We start from the raw sequence: 21,193 nt of genomic DNA, 5'->3' as shown, positions 1-21,193 counted from the left end.
ATGATTGGTCAAAGTTATATTAGTACTGATAAGATCATTTAGTCCCACGTTGGTTGAGGAGTATGAGAATCAAGGGTTCATAAGTCCGTTATGTCTTCCTTATTGTTAGAGATAATTTTTGGAGTTCATATGCTCCGAAAAGATAAAACTATGCAGGTACGTCCAATGCCCAAATCAAACAATTCCTCATGAGTTTACGAGTCGCACTAATGGCATACCGACCAAATGGTCCATTCTCAAGTATTTATTAGAGTAATTGAAACTTTTTATTAAGAAAAATACATATCTAAGGCATATTGATAACTTCTTGTAATAGTTATGTTACCCAACATGTGACTAGGGATCGGAGTAAATCAAGATCTACTTCTAAGTCACCCTCAGAGTACCTTTTGGAGCTCACATGCTCTGAAAGGATAAAACACCATGCAGGTATGCCCAATGCTCAAATCGAATAATTCCTCATGAGCCTACGAGCTACACCAATGACCGACCGACCAAATGGTCCCTTATCAAGTACTTATTAGAATAATTTAAACTTTTTGTTAAGAAAAATACATATCTAAGGCATATTCTTCTATAGGATAAGTTCTTGTAATAGTTATGTTACCCAACATGTGACTATGTATCGGAATGAATCAAGATCTACTTCTAAGTCATCCTCAGAGGTGTCTTTTGGAGCTCACATGCTCCGAAATGATAAAACTGTGCATATACGCCTAATGCCCAAATCGAATAATTTCTCATGAGCCTATGAGCCACACTAATGGCCGACCGATCAAATGGTCCCTTATCAAGTACTTATTAGAGTAATTTAAAATTTTTGTTAAGAAAAATACATCTCTAAGGCATATTGTTCTATAGGATAAATTCTTGTAATAGTTATGTTACCCAACATGTGACTAGTGATCGGAGTAAATCAAGATCTACTTCGTTAGTTCTCTAAAAATATGTCAAGAATTAATATCGAGACCTTAAAATTCTATGTTATAGTGTACCTCTTTGATACTTAAATATAGAATGAATGCCAAAGTAAAATAACACTATATTCATTGGTTGGTCACTTACCTAAAATCATTTAGGTCAGATCAATTGAGAATTGTCAATTGGCACCTGTATGCACTGTGGTACTCGAATAAACTTGGTTAAAGTTATATTAGTACTTATTAGAGTAATTTATTTTTTTTTAAATACTTATTTAAGGCATATTCTTCTATAAGATAACATCTTATAACAATCGTATTACTTCACTTGTGACTAGGGATCAAAGCAAATCAAGGTCCACTTTTAAGTCTACCCTTAAAGGAGGTGTTGAGAATTGATGTTGGGACCTTCAAATTTTAAATTGGAGCATGTATCTTTGATACTTTTAAGTTAGAATGAACTCGTTGATAATCGAATCATATGCTAAAGTAAAATAAGATAATATTCAATCAAAAGAGTGTTTCGTTACTAAGAACACACTTTTTTATAGTATAATAGATGATAATTTGGGTTATGGTTATGATAAATATTGAGAATGGTTAACATTCATTTGGTCATCAATGAACTATAAAATCATACGTTAAACTTGAGGGATACAAGTAACAATACGTTAACTTAATTTTCTATATCATAGTTACAATTTGATTATGTCTGTCACATGTCTGAGTCGACCTTATGAGTCGAATTCATGATATAATTAGTGTCATGTTATTTGTCTTGTAGGGGTTATAGGGGTGATCTCACGTGATGTATCAATTAAGGTATCGATCAAATAAGAATGGCTTGAATAGTTGCTTAGTTGTCGTATCTATGTTGTTATAAAGTACATTTATTATTATTATAGTACACTAAGAGATTGCACAAGGATGAAAAAAAGATAGGTTGTTTATAAAAAAATAAAGAAAAAGAAACTTGAGTTTATATTAAGCTATGTCATTTATGGGGTGAAACGATGCTTTGGACGATAAAGGATTGCTTCGAGTTTGTGCCACCACCGATGACATTCTCTTTGCCTCCGAGTGCTAGAGCCTTGGATCCTCATCATAGGTGGCTTAGCCTTACTTGCTTGAATGTCTAAACGTCGACTCCGACTCTAAGATCAACGTAAATATTATATATTATTATTTTAATTATAGAGATATTAATTATATTAGTGATTATCAATATCCATGTCGGTATCTAATTTTTATTATTAGATTATATATAATATATATTTATTAATAATAATATAAAATAAAAATATTATATTTGAGAATTAAATCTAATACCAATAATTTTTATTCTAATATTAATAATAAAATAATTAAAAATTAAGAGAGAAGATATGAGAGATGCGATGGAATAAGGACGGCAAGCCCTCCTTGTCCCCGCTCCATCCGTTGACATATCTATCAAGAGTTCTTCGACAGTAGCCGCCGGGGATGCATCTCCTCGCCATGGCCGCCGCCTGCGCCAGTTACAACCTCAAGAGTTCCTACCCTGGGGGCTCTGTTCGGAGGTGGTTCACCACAGATCGGAGGAGCACACGAGACGGACGCCACTGATCTCTTCCCGTTATGCTTGACCGAGACTTGTCATGCTTCCTGTGGTGAGCAATGATTGGGCGGCATGCCGCTAAGCTGAACCACAGTACATATTTGTTCTACCTAAAGAACTGCACCTGTCACAAGTTAAACAGGACCCGATCGGTTCTGCAGCACGAAACAATTCAGGGTTCCTTCTCCACAAAAATGAGGTCATCGGTGGGGGAACGGCGGCTTACAGTTCCCATCACCTTTCCATGTCAACCCAACTCTTAAATTAAATGTCTTTTCATGCTTCATTCGCTTCAGCACAACACGATTTGACAGTATCCGCAAAATAATAAGAAACATGCAGACGTCATATAACATATGCATCAAATCGACGAAAATTAATTGCGTCATTCCCTTGACTTCAATCCAGGTTTAGATTAAGGTTAAAGAGCACGAGGATTAAATTCCACCAAAGGATACGGTGATGCGTCGACCCAAAAGTAAATAGACCCTTCCAAAGCCATCACTCTGACTCATCCAGATACATCGAACCCAAATCCAAGTCTCCTCTCTTTCTCTCTCTTAATCCCACGTAGAGAATCCTACAAAGCTCCTCCCTCGTGCGGGGAGGATTCCCTGCAACTTGATTCCCAAGTTCAGTCATCATCTTTGGATTTTGACCGTCCGATGATGAACGGGTCGAGGCAGTCGTTGGAGAGGATCCTGATCCGTCCTTCGTAGCCCACCACATCCCTCCCGGTTTAAATCCCCACGACGCCCCATAGCCGTCCTCCATCGCGCACTGTGATCGCTTCATGGAGGAAGGCGAGCGCAAGGAGGGGGAGACCAAGTACCGGGGGGTCCGCCGTCGTCCGTGGGGGAAGTACGCGGCGGAGATACGCGACCCCAGCAAGCACGGCGCCCGCGTCTGGCTCGGCACGTTCAACACCGCCGAGGAGGCCGCCCGGGCCTACGACAGGGCCGCCTACGAGATGCGCGGCGTGCTCGCCGTCCTCAACTTCCCCGGCGAGATCCATTCCCGACACGCGAGCTCGTCGACCCCGAGCAGAGCTCGCCAGAGCGAGGGCGCGGCCACCGGGAGGGAAGTGATCGAGCTGGAGTGCTTGGATGACAAGGTGTTGGAGGAGCTTCTGGCGTCGTCGGAGAAGGGTGACGAGAAGTGAAGCGAGAGATACCAGTCTTTCTTGTCAGCTCTTCTGCTGCCTCCGACAGCTTTGCTTAGGTTACATGAAGCGTGAGAAAGATCATGTTTGCATTCCATAAATATATGATTCAGATTCGAGCAAATTTAGCTGCTCATCATGTGTTTTCATCGAAGTAAGTCGAGGGATTTGAAGACTGGAAAAAGTCAATGGACTGTATTGACTTCTTCGAGAAGCAAAAGAGAATTTGGATGAGGGTTTCAAGGATTTAGGTTTGACGAAGAGGTCTTCGATGGTTTTGAAGAGATCGGATGCAGACAGTAAGTATTTGGGTTTGGCTGAGTTCAATCAGGAGTCTCTTGTATCAGTTAAACAATCAAAGTGAAAGCGACTACCACTCATTTGTGTAGAAACTAAAAGTAGCAGGCAATGATACAGTAAAGAAGCAGAGACTATAACTAATAATGCTTCCAAGTTCAAAAACAACACACCACAGCAGTCATCTCAATTCAATCAATTCATAGCTCATCCTTCAAATGGAAGAGTTTAAAGCATCGGATACATGCATAAAATGGGTTATTGCGTGTCCTTCGAAGCTCCCTTAGCAAGGTTTTGTATATATTTATTTACACGTCGGATCACTAATACCTAATACTTAATATATGCAACCAATTATTCGGGTCTCATTCTCAGTCGAAGAAGGTTCGCCACTGTAACATATTGCGAATACAAAGAAAAGGCTCTGACTTTTGATTTGATCTCTAAGAAGCACACAATTTTCAGGAGGGAAACTGTTGCAATATTGAATTCAACCAAATCATCCTTCGTCATTTTGAATGTTTGACCAACTTTTTCTTATACCCATATGTTTCTAAAGTCGACGCAACCCCTTCCCCTCTCGAATGTTCGGAAGCCAAACTTTCTTCCTTCGCCACTTCGAATGTTTGACCTCTCTCTCTCTCTCTCTTGGGGTGAAAAACCAACCAATCATCGGCAACAGGTACACATACCGCCCAAAGCAGTGCGCGTACCACACACGAGAATGACGACCCCCGACGGTAGTCAAAGTTTGACTTGTTGACCAGTTTAGGTCTAATCGTCCGTGACTTTATGATTAGGCCTCATGTTATATATACATATATATATATATATGTATATATATATATATATGTATATATATATATATATGTATATATATATATATGTACATATATAAATATATATGTATATATATGTATACATGTATATATATACATATATATACATATATACATATATATATATATATATGTGTGTATATGTATATGTATATATGTATATGTATATATATATATATGTATATATATATATATCTATATTCTTTTAATATTTGAAATAGAATTGTTTAGATTAAACCAGTATCTAGACTATGGGAATTTTGTAGAATCAATGAATAAAAGTATTTGCTTTCATATTTTTCCTAGTAACTTTACGTATCCATCTCAACATTTTATCTCGATAATATAAATTATATATATATAATTTTTAATTATCCAACATTCATATCTACAAAATACTATCAGTTTCATAATTATCTTATAAATTTTTTTTTTTAATCATAAAGGCATTCGATGATACACATGATTCATGATGTTCGCTCATCATTTTAACTATTTTATTTTTACTGTATGAATGATATCTTAATCGATCTTTCTATCTTATTAAATAATTGAACCAAGATACCTAAAAAAAATTATTAAATTTTTTTTTTATTCATCCAACTTGATTATATTTCTTCTATTTATTTATAGAATTACTAAAATTATAGTTTATATATTCAATTTTAGTCATATTCAATCTAACATTTATTTTCTAAAATTATCTCCATAGCTCAAACTTATATTTAATTCTGTCGGGTTCTCGTCAACTAAGATAATATTATTGATAAATAACATAACTTAAAGGGGGTCTATCATATAAGTGATTAATTAAGTTATCCAAAGTTAAGGACCCAATATATATCTTTGAAGTAATCCTACATTAATAAGAAGCTCACTAAATACTCTCTATAGTTCTAATGCTTATCATATATATCTTTAATAATATCAATATAATTAATAAATATATTCTTTTTTTCTAAAATCCATCATAATAAATCTCTAATAAACCTATGATACTTTCACAAAATCAATACAAATCATATACCATAATAATTTGTTATTAAGTTATAACTCAATAAATAAGTTATCGAGTTTTAAGTTATATCTCAATAACATAAAACTCATAAATGATAAATCAACATCATTAATCAATTGTCATATGTTAGTTAACTCATAATTAACTATAATGTTGCTTGAATCGATCCAACTGATTTGAACTAGACTCAGTTCAATCAGAACCTAATTGAACCAATTTATGATCCTTATAAGACTAATCCAGAATCACACTCAACTAAGTCTAACTTAGACTTAGTTAGGTCCAATTTGAGTCAAACAAGTTTAATATAGTTTAAATTAATCTGAAATCATCCTAAACTAAACTGATAAAAGACCCGTTGATGCTGTGGTGTTAGCTCTAGCCCACATCTTTATTGGGCCGCATCTGGGCCGCAGGCGCTAGGCCGAGTCATCTTTGGCAGGCTGCAATGGGCCACGCATGACTAGGTTGTGCCATCGACTAACTCTAGTCCGTTAGATTGAGCTAAGCCCATACTGCTACTGCACTCGCGTGAATCTTGTTCGGAGCTCGAGTTGAACCGATATCAAACCTATGTCGAACACGTCCACTGCAGGTCGTCGCCTTAATTGGGTCTAACCCAGTCCGACCAACGGTCTGACTTGCGTCAGACATGAGCTGATCTAATCAGATTACTGCCCTTTTGTTATAACAAAACTTTAAATTTTCAAAATAAATCATATAATAGCTCAAAAATTCCATAATAATCAACCAAGAATTCCAAAGATTATAAATAATTTAATTGAATATATAAAAATAATTTATAATATCATAAAACTATTTTCCATGAATTAAATATCCATAAATAGTATTTCCAAATTTTGAAAAATTAATAAATCATTAATAATTCAAATAAAATCATAAGAACATATTTCATGTTAGAGAAAAATATATCCTGAATTATTCAGAACAGATATATAGTCAATAAGATTCCAAAACTATTTTCCATGAATTAAAAATATTATTCAAGCTAGTAATTCCAAATTAATAGATATATTACTAAAAATTTCAGAATAAATCAAATAAAATTCTGGACAAACAAAATTGTTTATTCAAATAAAATGTAATAAATAAGGATTCAAAATCTATCTTCATGAATTAAAATTAATATTAATTAATAATTATATATAAATATTCCCATAATCATTACAAATATATGAAAAGCTTAGAGTTGCCGGAGGAGCTTTTAATCCGATACTATCATTAGTGACCTCTCTACCAATTACCAAAAAAGATAATAATATTTAGGTATAGAAAGCAACGATATTGTTTAGTGGACTGGTATTACCGTCAAAAGCATTCAATGATGGAAGACGAAAGTTGGTCGAGATCGACTCTTGAATGTCATTGGTGAATGATGATTGACTTGATGTGGGGTTGGTCGACCCTTCCTCTCTAGATTATTGGAATTCTTATCGCATTTCTTTTATGTGCTGATCCATTTGTCATAGTTGGATCCTCAATGAATTATTTGTCGAATTTACCAACTATATTTGAGATTCAAATGGAACAAAATGGTGGTGTGACGATCCATTGAATTTAGCAGTTGGGGAACAAGGTACTTGCTTGACCCCTCTCGAGAAAGTCTTATCTTGACCCACAATACTTTCACTTATGAGGGCAATAGCCAACCTTTCCATACATTGATGCATCAACCTTAGCATAAACGTCAATGAGATATTGGCATCTACTTAACAACTCGGGCGTAACCTTGAGTCATCTTCTCATCTCCCGTTGAGGTATTTTTAAACCTCACCCAATAAGTACAAACGCTAATTGGTATAGTGCAAATTGTTACTTTGCTCTTGCCACAACTAACCCAACAAGTGATGCTACCACTTCAACCGCAATCAGCAAATCAATTAACACCGGCACCAACGCCCATCGGGGTTCCCTCACCCGATGCGATACCAATATTTCAAGAGCGCTTGAGACTCATTGAGTGGTTGGTAGGTGGAGATTCCTGAGACATCAGACCTTTCTTCTAGCACAAAAATGTTGAGAGAAAATATCATTGACATATTGGTTAGCCCGATATGGTTTAAACCCATATGCATAGGATTGTCCAAGGTATCTCCGAAGTGAAAACACTGAGCTCCTTAGGCACCATTTGCACGAAGATCGATGATGGAAGAGGTTTTCCGATTTAGTCCCTCTAACGCTTAAATTAAAAACTTAAGGTATATAAATGCGAACATGAGTAGTCAAAGGAAGTCCCATCTTTTGCTTTTATATCTGATTGTAAAGAGTACGAAGGAAGTTTGTTGGTATCTTTCTCCTCATAAATAATAAGAAAAAAGTTAACGTCATAAATAGTAAGAAAAAAGTTTCTTCTTATCCTAGCTCATTGATCATTGGTGTCGTGATCTATCATATAATTAACTGATAATATATTCTCTATCAGATTAGACCTTCATCGTCTTTATCAACATACTTATAATCACTAGACGATGGATGGTTAATGATACAAAAATGGTGTTTTAAAGTGTAATTGTTATTTTATGGCATAGTGTACTATCATGGCAAATTTACTGTTAAGATGACTAAATTTACATGGCAAATTTTGTTTACCCCACAGCAAAAATTAACTAAGCAAAAAGTGAAAGTGAAATGGAGTTACAATGCCATCGGTGTCTTCTTGTTCTCTTTCTCGCTCTCCCCCTCTCTATCATTCTGTTTCCCTGGCGTCGGTGGACAGCGGCGGTGGCGCGCCAACAGTCGTGCCATTCGTGAAGCGCTGCAGCTGCAGCATTCGCGCGTAGCACCCATCCGGGTGGTGTTTGAGAACGTGCGAGTGCGACCCCTGCTCCACCACCCTCCCCTCCTCGATCACCGCGATCACGTGGGCGTTCCTTATCGTCGCAAGCCGATGCGCCACCACCACGGTCGTCCGTCCCACGCCGGACCGCTCGAGCGCCTCCTGCACGCTCCTCTCCGACTCCGCGTCCAGCGCGCTCGTCGCCTCGTCAAGCAGCATCATCGGCGCCTTCTTCACCAGCGCCCGCGCGATCGCTATCCTCTGCCGCTGCCCCCCTGAGAGCTGCACCCCGCGCTCTCCCACCCATGTCCGGTAGCCATCCGGCAGCCCTGATATGAACTTGTCCGCGTTCGCCATCGTCGCCGCTTCCACCACCTCCGCCTCCGTCGCTGCTTCTCTTCCGTATGCAATGTTCTCCAAGATCGTCGCAGCGAACAGACATGGCTCCTGCGGCACCACTGCGATCGCCTGCCGCAGCGACTTCAAGTTGTACTTCCTGATGTCCTTCCCGTCGATGAGCACACGCCCCGACGTGGGCTCGTAGAACCGCTGAATCAATGAAATGACGGAGCTTTTCCCGCACCCGCTCGGGCCGACAAGTGCGAGCATCTTCCCGGCTCGAGCTCGCAGGGTGAGGTCGCGGAACACAGGCATGTCCGGGCAAGACGGATAAGCGAAGTCGACATGTTTGAGCTCGACCTCCCCACGGAGGCGGTCGGAGACGGGAGCGGCGTCGGGATCATCCGGCTCTACTTCGGTCTTACGGTCAATTACTTCAAACACTGATCGCATGGCGCGCCCACCCTTGATGAAGTCAGGTGCCAGTGTCAGAGCCTCCGCAGCACCATTAGCTGACACCATGAGCACCATGAAGACGCGGATGGTCTTGGAGAAGTCGGAGAAGCCATGTTTCACCAGCCATGAAGCATACCAGAGGCCGAGAGCATATGAAGCATAGAGAAGGAACTGGGCGACACCGAAGCTGCCGCCTGCTACCTGGCCCTTCCAGAAGCAGCGCTGGAGCGGGCTTTGCAGGTTCGCTGCAAATAGCTGGGTGATCTTTTCCTCCGAATTGAAAGCCGCTACCGTGCGCACGTTGGCCACTGCCTCGCCGGCAATCTGCGTGGCCTTGGCGTGAGCCACTTCTAAGTCTCCCGAAAAGCCCTTCATGAACATTTTCTGCATCACAGTTTTCCTTGATTTAGTCTTGGACGTTCATATGAACTCTAGCCTTATATTCAGAGAACAGAGATGTTATACTACCTGCAGAACTGTGGCAGCAACCACGACAGGGAAGACGGCAATTAGAACGAGAGCTAGCCGCCACTCGAGGACGAAGCCAGCGGTGAAGGCAACAAGCATGAGCGAAGTGTTCTGCACGATGACGGAGATACGGTCACCAATCGCAGACCTCACGTTGTGAGCATCCGCCGTGAGTCTACCGGCGATCCTGGCGCTGCCGTTCTCCTCCCTGTCAAACCACGCGATCTCATTCCGAAGAACAGAGGTGAGCATCTTCTCCCGAACCCGTTTGGTCAAATTTTCCCCGACCACATCCCAGAAGAGATGCTGCATGGTGTTGAAGAGGAGAGCAGCAGAGGACACACCGAGCATGAGGTAGCAGTACTTGCCGATCTCCCGCCGCATGTAGTTGTAGTCCTGAGCATAGTAGGCACTAAGAACAGCACTGAGGACGTACGCAAAGAAGGCACTCATGGAGCCGCACACCATGGAGCCGATCGAGCCTAAGAGCGCGTAGGTCCATTCCGGTGAGTTCATCTTGGCGAGGCGCAAGAACGAGCTGGCCTGGTCTCGGAATGCAAGCTTCTTCGTCCGGTGGCTCGGATCAATCGAGATGCTGAACTCGGACGTGCTGAAGTCGGAGAGACGGCGGGAGTACGGCGACCGGCCGTATGATGAGTTCCGGGTAATGATGGGGGAGCTCACCGAGTTTCTCGCACTCGAAGGCCTAATAGAGAAAGAAACAAGGAAGTGAGCGGAGCAAGTTGATCGAGTTCACCTACAATGAGTTCGACGTACCTTGCGCTGCTCCTCCTGGCACTGATGAGGGCTGCCTCATGGGCCTGCTCCTGCATCCGAATTAGCGTCGCGTAAAGACCATCATCACCGTTCGCCATGAGGTCTTCGTGCGTTCCGATCTCGGTGACGCTCCCTCGCTGGAGAACCGCGACGAAGTCAGCCTTGCGGATGGTCGAGAGGCGGTGGGCAATCACGAGCGTGGTGCGGCCGATCATGAATCGATCGAGGGCCTCGTGCACGAATTTCTCGGACTCGGAGTCTAGAGCGCTCGTGGCCTCATCTAGGAGGAGGATTGCAGGGTTCTTCAGCATTGCTCTGGCAATGGCGATGCGCTGCCTTTGGCCACCGGAGAGCTGCAGCCCCCTCTCCCCCACCTGCATTTTGAATGAGAATGAGTTGGCCAGCCAGTCTTGTGGTGGCAGTGAATGAGTTACCCAGATTACTCCAAACAAGCAGAATGTAGGAGCATAAATGGCTGAAGACATTACAAGCAGAGATCAGGAACAGCAAACGAAGAAAGCAAAGCCTACACGAAAGGACAGCGTTCTTTTCCAGTAGACAGGAAACAGACCTGGGAATCATAGCCATCTCTCAGCTTCACGATGAAAGAATGAGCATTGGCAACTCTGGCAGCTTCTTCTATCTCTGCCTGAGTGGCATCTTCCCTGCCCAGAAGAAGGTTCTCTTTAATGGTGGTTGCAAAGAGGGCAGGCTCCTGGCTCACAAGCCCAATCTGTTGCCTGAGCCATCTCAGTTTCAAGGTCTTTATGTCATGCCCATCGAACAAAATTTGACCTAAGAGATGAGAATAATGAGCAGCTGTAGGTAGCAGATTTATGAATTTAAACAGTAGATTGAGGTTTTACCTGAAGTGGGATCATAGAACCTCTCAATTAGGGAAACCACGGTGCTCTTGCCAGAGCCGCTGCTCCCAACCAATGCAAGAGTCTTCCCCGCAGCAACAGTCAGGGAGAAGTTGCAGAGCACAGGGACGTCCGGCCTCGACGGGTAAGCAAAATCCACGTTGTTCAACTCCACAAGCCCCGTGATGGCACCCAACTCGATCCCGGTGTCGTTCTCCCGATCGATGCTCGGCTCGTGCTCGATCGTCTGGTATATCTTCGCCGCTGCCACTTTGGCCTTCGCAAATGCAGCCATGCTCGGAGCTGATTGCCCCAGAGCTCTGCCAAGCATTACAGTTCCATGATAAGAGCGTTTGCAGAGAAGCAAATGAAGGTAGGAACGCCTTTGTCTTACAGTCCTCCAATCATGACGGCGAACATGGTAGAGATGGCAAGCCCGCCATTGGTGTGGTGGTGGCGTACGAGATGCCCTCCGTACCAGAGCAGTAATGCATAGCAGCAGAAGACGGTGAAGTAGGTTGCTCCCAATCCCAAACCCTTGGCGAATCCACTCCGGTAGCCAATCTTCTGAGCGACCCTCAGGGCGGAAGAGTAGGCCTGGAGAACGCTCGACTCGCCGACGAAGGACTGCACCGTCCTGATTTGCGCCAGCGCCTGAGATCGACGAAGGAAATGAGGATCGCGTAGGGACCGATGAGCAAAACTCATCGAGAGGGATATGAACATGAGGAGAAGACCTGCTCTGCGATGTTGCTGGCTCGAACCAGAGCATCCTGGCTCTTGGAGGAGAGCTTGGTCAGCGTGAAGGTGTGGATGCCGCCGATGATGGCGATGAGGGGGACGACAGCCAGCGTGACGAGCGCTAGCTGCCACGCCGCGGTAAAGCCCACCACGAAGCCGGACACGAAGGTGGCCATGTAGTGGATGAAGTTCCCCAGCTGCAAGTAGACCACCACTACGCATATCAACATTTCGATAGACTGCAGACTATGTAAATAGACGCGCACCTTCTCGCTGATGGCGTCCTGCACGATGACCGCGTCGGCGTTGATGGCGTAGACGACGTCGGAGGTGCGCACCTCGGTGTCGAAATAGCGCACGTCCTGGTTCAGCGCGGCCTCGAGGTATTTAATCCTCATCTGTGTGGATTGCCGCTCCCCCGTCCACATCCAACAAGATATCTCTGTTAGCAGTCAACAGTTCCACCCTCATCAATCCACAGTCCATCCTCTTTACGGTACAGAAGGCGGTAGTATGAAAACTCACCAGCCCAAGAAGATGCCCATATCGCCGCCCCGACCACGAGAAAGTAGAAAGCATACTGCAGAATCGTCAACAAAGATCAGGCCTACGAACACAATCAAAATGAAAGGAACAGAGACGGAAGTCGTGGTGGAGGAGAGAGAACCTTGACGACTTCTCGAACCATGGTGTCGGGATCGCCGGCGTTGGACCCGAAGGAGTTGACGAGATTGGCGAAGAAGCGGAGGAAAATGGGGAGGGAGCAGCCATGAACAATGGCCCCGGCGGTGCCGATAGCCATCAGCAAGCAATCCAGCCCGTCAGCGAAGCGAAACAGCTGGCTGAATCCCACCGTCGGGGCCTCCGGCGCCGGCTTCACGTCTTCCTGCCTGCTAGCCACCGTTGCCGGTTGTGGGTCTTCCACCTTGACGTTACCATTAGCGGCCTCCATCTCACGGCCAGAGGCAGAAGAGCTACTAACAGGAACAGCAAGAGAAGCAGCTAAGCTCGTAGCATCAGCAGCGGCGACAAGCCCACCACCACCTCTTTCCGCCACTTCTATCACCAACTGGTTCGCCTGATGATGGACTTCAGGGTTGGCAGCAGAATGGGGAGGGGAGCACAGGTGGAAGGCCTGCAGCTCAGGTTGGCGCCATTCCTCCACCACCACCCTCCGCTTTATCATCTCCTCCTCATGCCCATAACCCTGCTGTGACATTGTTCGGAGCAGACGCTACATGCAATGAATTTGCCACCCCGACCTCTCTCTCTTTCCGCAGTATGCGTGTTTAGTCCCCTGTCTCTGCTGCCCTCTTTATTGCTGCCATGTTTAACTACCTTTCACAGATTACTCGAAACATAAATCTTTCTTTAATCAATCGTAACTTGCAGAAGAAGTGTGGAATGGCATTAAGTAATCTTCTGTTCATAATCCTTTTCCTACAACGAAGTTAGGGTGACTGTAGCAGTCAAAGGAACAGGCTGCGTGTTGTCCCGACACAAGGACTTGTGCGGCCTGAAATGGTCAGTAACTCGGGAGTGAGTGTTTTGACCGAAACTTGTGGGAGCTATTTTTCCTGTGTGTTTTGACTTCTGCTCGACCGAGGGCAACCTTTTCTTTAAGATAAGAAGACTAGGGATTGAGGAAGAACAGTGGTCTTAGTACTCACCATTGACTGTAAGCCTGTGTTTCTGCTGCCATGGGTCAAAGGAAGAGAGAGAGACTGAAGACATATGTGTCAAGCAAGCTCAATTAAAAACTGGAGCAGAAGAAGCGTGAACACTACTACTTCTCAAAGCTTCAGTCTTGTGCTAAGCATGCATGCGTTTCTTCTCCTCCCCTTAAAAGCGGCCATTTTTAATACTCTTTTTCTTGTACTGATCTCCCCTGCTTGTTTCCTGCTACAAGACTTCTTCTGTATAATTAACGATTTCGATGAGTGACACGTACATCATAACATAACAAGATTATCTGACCAGAAAAATGGGGAAGAACCAATTCTCTAGACTATGAACCAACATAACATGACCCTGATGTAATTGCATTATTTCATCATCGACAAATTACCACAATCTTTTCTTATTATCACAAAAAGATTCGATCAATTTTCCGGTTATAATACGATATATGAACCCATCATGTCCACGTGTACTAAATTGACTCGAAGGTAAGACGAAACATTGATAGCAATGCGAGGGTTGTCGGTGTTGCCACCAATGATTTGATGGCACGTACGTGGGAGTGGCAATCTCGTACGTCGAAGCCGTGATTTGTGGTATTGTTAGGCCCGACGTCCGCATCATGGCCTTGTGAAGATTATGAGAACAAGGATTCGTGACTTAGTTGATGATCGAATGCAAAAATTGTATGGCGAATCGATGACATTTTGAAGACTCGGAGAAGATAATTGAGATGGAGAAGGTGCATTGAACAAAGCACAAGTAATCTCTTACATTGGGCATGACAGGTTTGGATACAAGAAGAAGTTGGGGGATTGGAAAGAGGACATTCCATAGTGCTGTGCTGTACAAGAGTCAATGCATGTCCTGGTGGTATTCTCTTTCCTTTGTTGATCATCTTGTAAAGAGAAGTGATTTAGTGGTAATCATGGAACTAAAAGAACAAAAGTACAAGATGCTGCTGCACTGTGAATGGAAGATGATGCTCATGTGAAGGAAAGCACTGATCAACACAAGTAGCACTTAAGCAGTTGTAAAGCACAGTCAATAGATCCAATCTTCAAATTATTGCATGCATTAGCCACACTAATCTTTGATTAACACATAATTATCATTTTTGGCAGTACTTCCATCATCTTTGTGGTCTGGCAAAGAGCTCCAATAACAAGTCAAAAAGAGAAAAGGAAGATTTCTTCTCGCTGGAAAACTGAAGAAGAGGGCATGGCATCCACCATGTCTCCATTCTCTTGGATCTGAGGTGATCTCTTATAATTTAAATAACCAGCATCATCAGTGGGACAGCGCTCAAAGCACACTCAAAGCTTCTGAAGAAAAGTGCAGCACATGTGAAGGACACTATTATTTGGTAGCTTTGTCTTTCTCATGCATCAGTGTGCACAAGTCTTCACTTGTCTTTTGATTTCATGGTGCCTTTTCTCCATGGCTTACAATGATTACATGGTGAACTGACAGGGTTTTGTTCATGTGTGGGTGACCTAAAAGTCAGTATTCATGGATCAATGCAATTTCAGGCTGTTTGGTGTACTGGTCAAAGCATGTCATTTTCTCGCATGGCTGATATGTAAAGGTGCACGGCTATCATTCAGTCACATCAATCATAGTCCATAGGTTCAAACTGTTTTATGGTAGAGACAAATAGCAAGATGATTTCAGATGTAATGTGGGCCTGAGAGGTGAGAGATTGCTTCAAGTCAATATGAATCATCAAGTAGGAAAATATTTCTTACTCGGGGAAGGCAACAGTAGTCGTCTTCTTCCTTACGGACCAAAAAACACAGGCCATTTAGCAGTAGGATCATGAAAACAATCAATAAGCAGGTTCAAGATATAATACACATCAGTTCACTTCATGTCCTCATGACCTAACTAGGTTGAACTTAGCTCAAGACTTGGCCTTTCCTCTTAAACAAATGCATGATCACAGCTCCCACTGGCTTCATCCGACTCCTAAAGCTCATGAGACAAATGCCAAGTGATGCTGTTTTTCTTACATCATGTAAGCATGACAACCTTGTTTAGGTTGTGAAACCACCCCATTGCTCCACACTGGAGTGCCACATGACAGTCATGAAGAAGAAGGTTCTTTTCTAATGTGTGATTGACAGTGATACTAAATCCACAGAGACATCGTCTTTATTTACTTTAGCTGCAGCACATAGACCCTTAGCTTGCTCGACAAGGTGAGACATCCATGATGAGAGAAAATATATCGCAAGACAAAAAGTGCGCAATGTGATCAATGATGGATGATGGTTGTTTCTCTAGTGGAGTTGGTCACCATGTGAGTAAGTAGAGGCCACCATTGCACACCTTTAAAGTGCCTTTGGGAAGATGGGAGGGTTTTTGTCCCTTGCATGTGGACGTGTCATTTTATTCTTCCACTTCCCTTCACTGCTCTCCTTATCTTATGACCTGCACTGCACTGGCACGAGAGGGGATTGAGCTTTTAGGTGGAACTGCGTTACAGATCTAAAGTACTACAGTTCAATGGTAGCTTCTTCTTTTCTTTTTATTGTTTTCCCTTTGTTTTCTTTCCAATGAGAGTCTTTGGCCTGAAAGCACTTCCATTTCTTCTTATCTTTTCCATTCATGTTCTATATAGTCTTTGAGACATGTTTTTATGGGATCTGCAAACACAAGCTTGTGTTATAATAGGAAAAGCCTGAAAAGAGACTCTTTTATTTTATTTTTCGATGATTCTCTTAAAGAACTCTTTCGATTTTATTTTATTTTTTCCCGACGTCTTGGTTTTTTTGTTTTTCTAACAGAGTTCAATCATTTTTTTTTTTTTTGTGGTTGAAGAGAGAAAAATTAAAGTTAGTATACACATTATACAGTTCTATTTTTCTAACAGAGTTCAATCCCTGTGGTTCTCTTCTTTCTTATTATTTTTATGTTTGGTTCAAGAACAGTTCAAGAAAAGAACATATCCCCCATTCTTCTTCATGTAGTTAGTTCAAGAGAAAAAGGAAAGAAAGAGTGTGTAGATGTTCTTCATATCTAATGTTTTGTATTTGAGAATAGAACAGTTTGTTTGTCCTACTTAACTTTTTCTTAATAATTGAACGATCTTCTTTATCCTACTCAGCACTCATTCGTATCTATCCATGCAAAAGTTGCTAAAGATGGTTCCATTGTGTGATGAAGAAAACCAATCTTAAATATTCTATGATTGAAAAACAAAGTCATCTTCGAAATATTCTATTGCATTGAATAAGAGAACAATAAAAATTTATTACCCCTGAAAAATGTTGTTTAGCTAAACAAGAATCCATACACAATGGAAATGTAAAGAAGATTACCATATTTTTATAATGAGAGCAAAGTATTTTGATTTTGTTTTTTACTAATAATCTTTTTCAATATGTCTATTTTTATAATGAAAACAAAGAGGAATTCTTTGTTATCTTCATTCGAGGTCTTTTGATTTTTATTTGATCGACCTTATCTCTTACCTCTGGGATCATCCATTAATTTAAAGATCTGTTTACTTTTTATTCATAAATTAAAACCTAACCCATTAATTTATCAATAGATAATGTATTTGTACATTTAACTTCTTCTATAATAGTAAAAATCATATCAAATTTAGAAAAAAAAACTTCATAAAACCTTTTCTACTACTATTTGATATTTTAAGATTTTACTATAAAACCTCGTTTGATTCACAATAAAATAAACTTTTTAAAAAAAATCAATGATTGATTCAAAATCTTTCATCAGAAGAGTTTTAAATTCACAACAAAAGATTTGAAGTTTTTACCTTGTTTGTACCTCCAAGCACATTTTAATATTTTTTAAGCTTATGTTAATATTGATGCCAACATAATTCGAGAAAATATGGACTCATCTATTACTTATTATAATATATAGAGAGCTCTTACATCTTTATACATATTTTCATTCATTTGATCTTTTTAATCATTAGTAATATTGAGATTTTACATATCATACTCAACAAAACTGTCAAATACCAAATTTCATAATCCTTATGAAATAAACAAAGCTCATTTTAATAGTCCAGGATTAATTTTTTACCTTTAAAGATTGAAAAATAGAGCTCTTCTTAGATTTGATACCACGCTTGTTGATTTTCTTAAAAAATTAGAAAAAAAGAGAGAAGATAATAGAAAAAAATATAATTTATATTAATCTACAACTCCTTCGACTCATCCAAAAGCACGTATTTATATTAATCAAAAGGATAAATATAATTTTTTAAATAAGAAAAAAAATCAATCATAACCTAATAAACCTTCTTATCCTCATCTATGTATAAAAAAAACTAATAACTCATATCTTAATCTAAAATTTCATTTTTATTACTATTTAAATTAATTTTATAAAAAAGTGACCTCCTGAATCTAGCAATCATGAAATTGATCAAGAGTGAGAAAATAAGGCCCTCGGTTAGGGAAGTGCTTTGGGTTACCACCACCTCCATTTTGGGAGGGTGGTGAAGTAGGGAAGGTGAACTTGAGTCATTGTTAGCGGATTAAGGAGGCTAATATGGAGGTGTACATCTTTGACTGCAAGCCAACCAGCGTGAGAGCCAACACATCGAACGGTAAGAAGGTGTCAGTAAGTGGGGAGAAGGTGAAGCAGTCCGACCTGTTCGAGATCCAACACAACGCCTGCCAGGAACCTCACGGAGTGGGTAGTAGGTGAAGGAATGACCATACGTTGGAGATAAAGAATGCGCAAGACCCACTCTGCTCACCATCCTCGCCAGGTAGGAGGAGACGTGGAGAGGGGACGACCATGGGCAAGACTGCAAAACTCCAACCCCTGCATGTAGCTTCAAAGCAAACACGGTGTGGGATGGGAAGCTCTTCGCTAATCTTTGTCGAGAGATCTATTGAGAGAAATAAACAATCAGGGCTATCAATGATGGTTTCTGTCTTTGCTTGTGGCATTTCTTCTTGGCTTAGGAGAATGAAAGGCCTCCCGGAAGAAGAAGAAGAGATAACTCGCAAGAGATTCTTATTGATTTTTACTTGGGTATAAATAGACACGTGTATTAAATTTAAATGATATGTTGCCTAATATATCATTTATCTATTCACACTATGATCACACTTTAAATGATGTGTTCATTCTCAATCCAGTAATACTTGGCAAGGATCATCGGTTTTGGTATCCGACCTATTTTGATAATCTATCGAATCGGTACATATCGATCACAACTGATGTATCATATGTCGATATGCATGATATTTCGAAAAGGAAGTAAAAGAGAGATAAGAGGAAAAAACAATTGAGGTAGAAATACTAGTGGTGGAAGAAGTGATAGAGGAGAAGGAAAAGTGATGGCGGAGAAAAAGAGATAAAGAGTGTTTTTGGAAGAAAATGGAATGCAGTGACAATAATAGCAGTGTTGCAGTTGTAACGTCATGAAATAATGATACCAACAATAATAACGGTGAAGCAGCGATAGTAACAATAACGATAATGTTATACGTGCGAGCTCACGTTTAATTATTATTATAGATATAGATCAGATCGTTCAAACTAGTATATATCATCCATTTCGTATCATTTCAGGTGGTACAACCATCACTAATATTTGTAAGATAAATATTAAATAAGATCACCCAACGAACTTCTTTCCATGCTAGCTCTAAGATTAATGGTTATAATAAAATAGGCTCTAAAATTAATAGCCTATAATGGAGAGAATACAATCTCACCTCTCGTATATATAAGATTTAAATGATGTGTTGCCTAATGCAAAGAAAATATTTTCGCACTGTTCTTATGATATTCACATTATATTCATACTATACAAATATTCTTTCGTACTTAATCAAGATATATTCACACCTTGGTAACATAAATCTTTTCTCAATCGATCAACACCTTCTTTCTAATTGATGTTTCTATCTTAATAAGTTCCCATAGGTTGGTGCAACCATTGGAAAATGTGAATCTTAGAACGAAGTTGAAGAAACTTGTAATTATCTTTGTTTTTCTTAATTTATAAAGCCTTATATGCTACATATTTCACCCATCATTAGTTTTTTCCTAATTTATTTACCCTCGCTAGTCACTAAATGCTTCCTACTATTAAAACACTTGATATAAAATAATATTTTTAGAGTCTGGGAGAGATTATGATAGGTTATTTCTTCTCTTTTTAGGATGACGAAGAATCAATTATGAATTTTATCAAACTTGATAAATAACCTCAAAATGAATCCATCCGTAAAAAAAACTCATGGCATAAGTTACTTAAATATTGAATTGATAGGTAAGGCCTCTAAGTCTCTTTTAGTGAATTGGAATCCAAATGTGATCACAAGAATACGGATTGAATTCAACCAGAACTTGATTGACCCATCCGACAATCCTTATAAGACTAGTCTAGAATAATCCTAAATTAATTTAGTTTGGACATAGTTTCGTCTAATTTGAATCAAAAACTAGTTTAGATTAATTTACAATCATCATCAAAACCGATTCAATTTAGATTCAGGTTAATTGGGCTCAAACACATAAAACATGTTAAAACAGAGTTAAAACTCATAAATGATCTATTAATAACTTAAAACTCATAAATGATATATTAACATCATTAATATTCATAATCATACCTTAATTAATCCTTAACTAGCTTGAACCCTAATTGAATCAATCCAATTTATTCGAATTGAACTGAATTCAATTAGAACCTCATTGACCCATCCTACAATCTTTATAAGACTTGTCTAGAATTATCCTAAATTGATTTAGATCGGATATAGTTAGATCTAATTTAAGGGTCAATTGATAAAACATGTTAAAAGAGAGTTACTGAACGAACCAAAGCCTGAATACGGAATTGTAAAAACTTTAATGCTGCGAGCCAACTGATTCGGGTCTTATAGCCTTGGATTCGGGCTCAGTCAGTGTATAGGTATCGGGTCAAGTTCTCATCCAGCCCACTAAGACTCACACACACACAATGCACATGAACAGGGACTCGACAAGGACGACGATTGGGCTGGCTGTACGCTGAGCCGTAGTCGGAAGGCCACAAAGGGGCCACACCTGAATGGGTTGTGCCGTCAGCTCAATTATGGTTTGTTGGACAGAGTCGAGCCCGAATCGCTGCTACACCCACGTCGATCCTGTACTGAGTTCGAGTCGAATCAATGCTTAACCCACGTCGATCGTACGTCGAACCTATCGAGCCACGGCGCATATGAGTCTACCCACTAAGCCGACCACTCACCTTGA

General features: G+C 40.7%; 2 protein-coding genes across 2 annotated transcripts; one reads left to right on the top strand and one right to left on the bottom strand.

Moving 5' to 3' along the window:
* The first annotated feature begins 3,310 nt into the window (after positions 1-3,310).
* On the top strand, positions 3,311-3,963 carry LOC135672321 (ethylene-responsive transcription factor ERF096-like). The gene has a single exon (XM_065180778.1). The coding sequence runs from the start codon at positions 3,311-3,313 to the stop codon at positions 3,677-3,679; it is 369 nt and encodes a 122-aa protein (XP_065036850.1). The 3' UTR covers positions 3,680-3,963.
* Positions 3,964-8,376: 4,413 nt separating this feature from the next.
* LOC135642145 (ABC transporter B family member 1-like) lies at positions 8,377-13,658 on the bottom strand. The gene is made up of 10 exons (XM_065158043.1): positions 12,942-13,658; positions 12,800-12,854; positions 12,541-12,716; positions 12,271-12,471; positions 11,928-12,187; positions 11,537-11,853; positions 11,242-11,465; positions 10,671-11,044; positions 9,894-10,599; positions 8,377-9,809 (listed from the first exon to the last, which is right to left on the bottom strand). Exons 1-10 carry the CDS (start codon positions 13,491-13,493, stop codon positions 8,541-8,543), a joined length of 4,134 nt encoding a protein of 1,377 aa, XP_065014115.1. The 5' UTR covers positions 13,494-13,658; the 3' UTR covers positions 8,377-8,540.
* Positions 13,659-21,193: the final 7,535 nt, after the last annotated feature.

The sequence above is a fragment of the Musa acuminata genome, chromosome BXJ1-4 (assembly GCF_036884655.1).
Source record: "Musa acuminata AAA Group cultivar baxijiao chromosome BXJ1-4, Cavendish_Baxijiao_AAA, whole genome shotgun sequence".
NCBI lineage: Eukaryota > Viridiplantae > Streptophyta > Magnoliopsida > Zingiberales > Musaceae > Musa > Musa acuminata.
The sequence above is the reverse complement of the archived record's forward strand: the minus strand, read 5'-3'. Positions and strand labels throughout refer to the sequence as shown.

Coding starts and splice junctions, on each gene's coding strand:
- LOC135672321 (XM_065180778.1), top strand. CDS start 3,311: ATGGAGGAAGGCGAGCGCAAGGAGGGGGAGACCAAGTACCGGGGGGTC.
- LOC135642145 (XM_065158043.1), bottom strand. CDS start 13,493: ATGTCACAGCAGGGTTATGGGCATGAGGAGGAGATGATAAAGCGGAGG. Junction 12,855..12,941: donor TGGTTCGAGAAGTCGTCAAG/GTTCTCTCTCCT, acceptor ACGATTCTGCAG/TATGCTTTCTACTTTCTCGT. Junction 11,466..11,536: donor GTTCTATGATCCCACTTCAG/GTAAAACCTCAA, acceptor CTCATCTCTTAG/GTCAAATTTTGTTCGATGGG.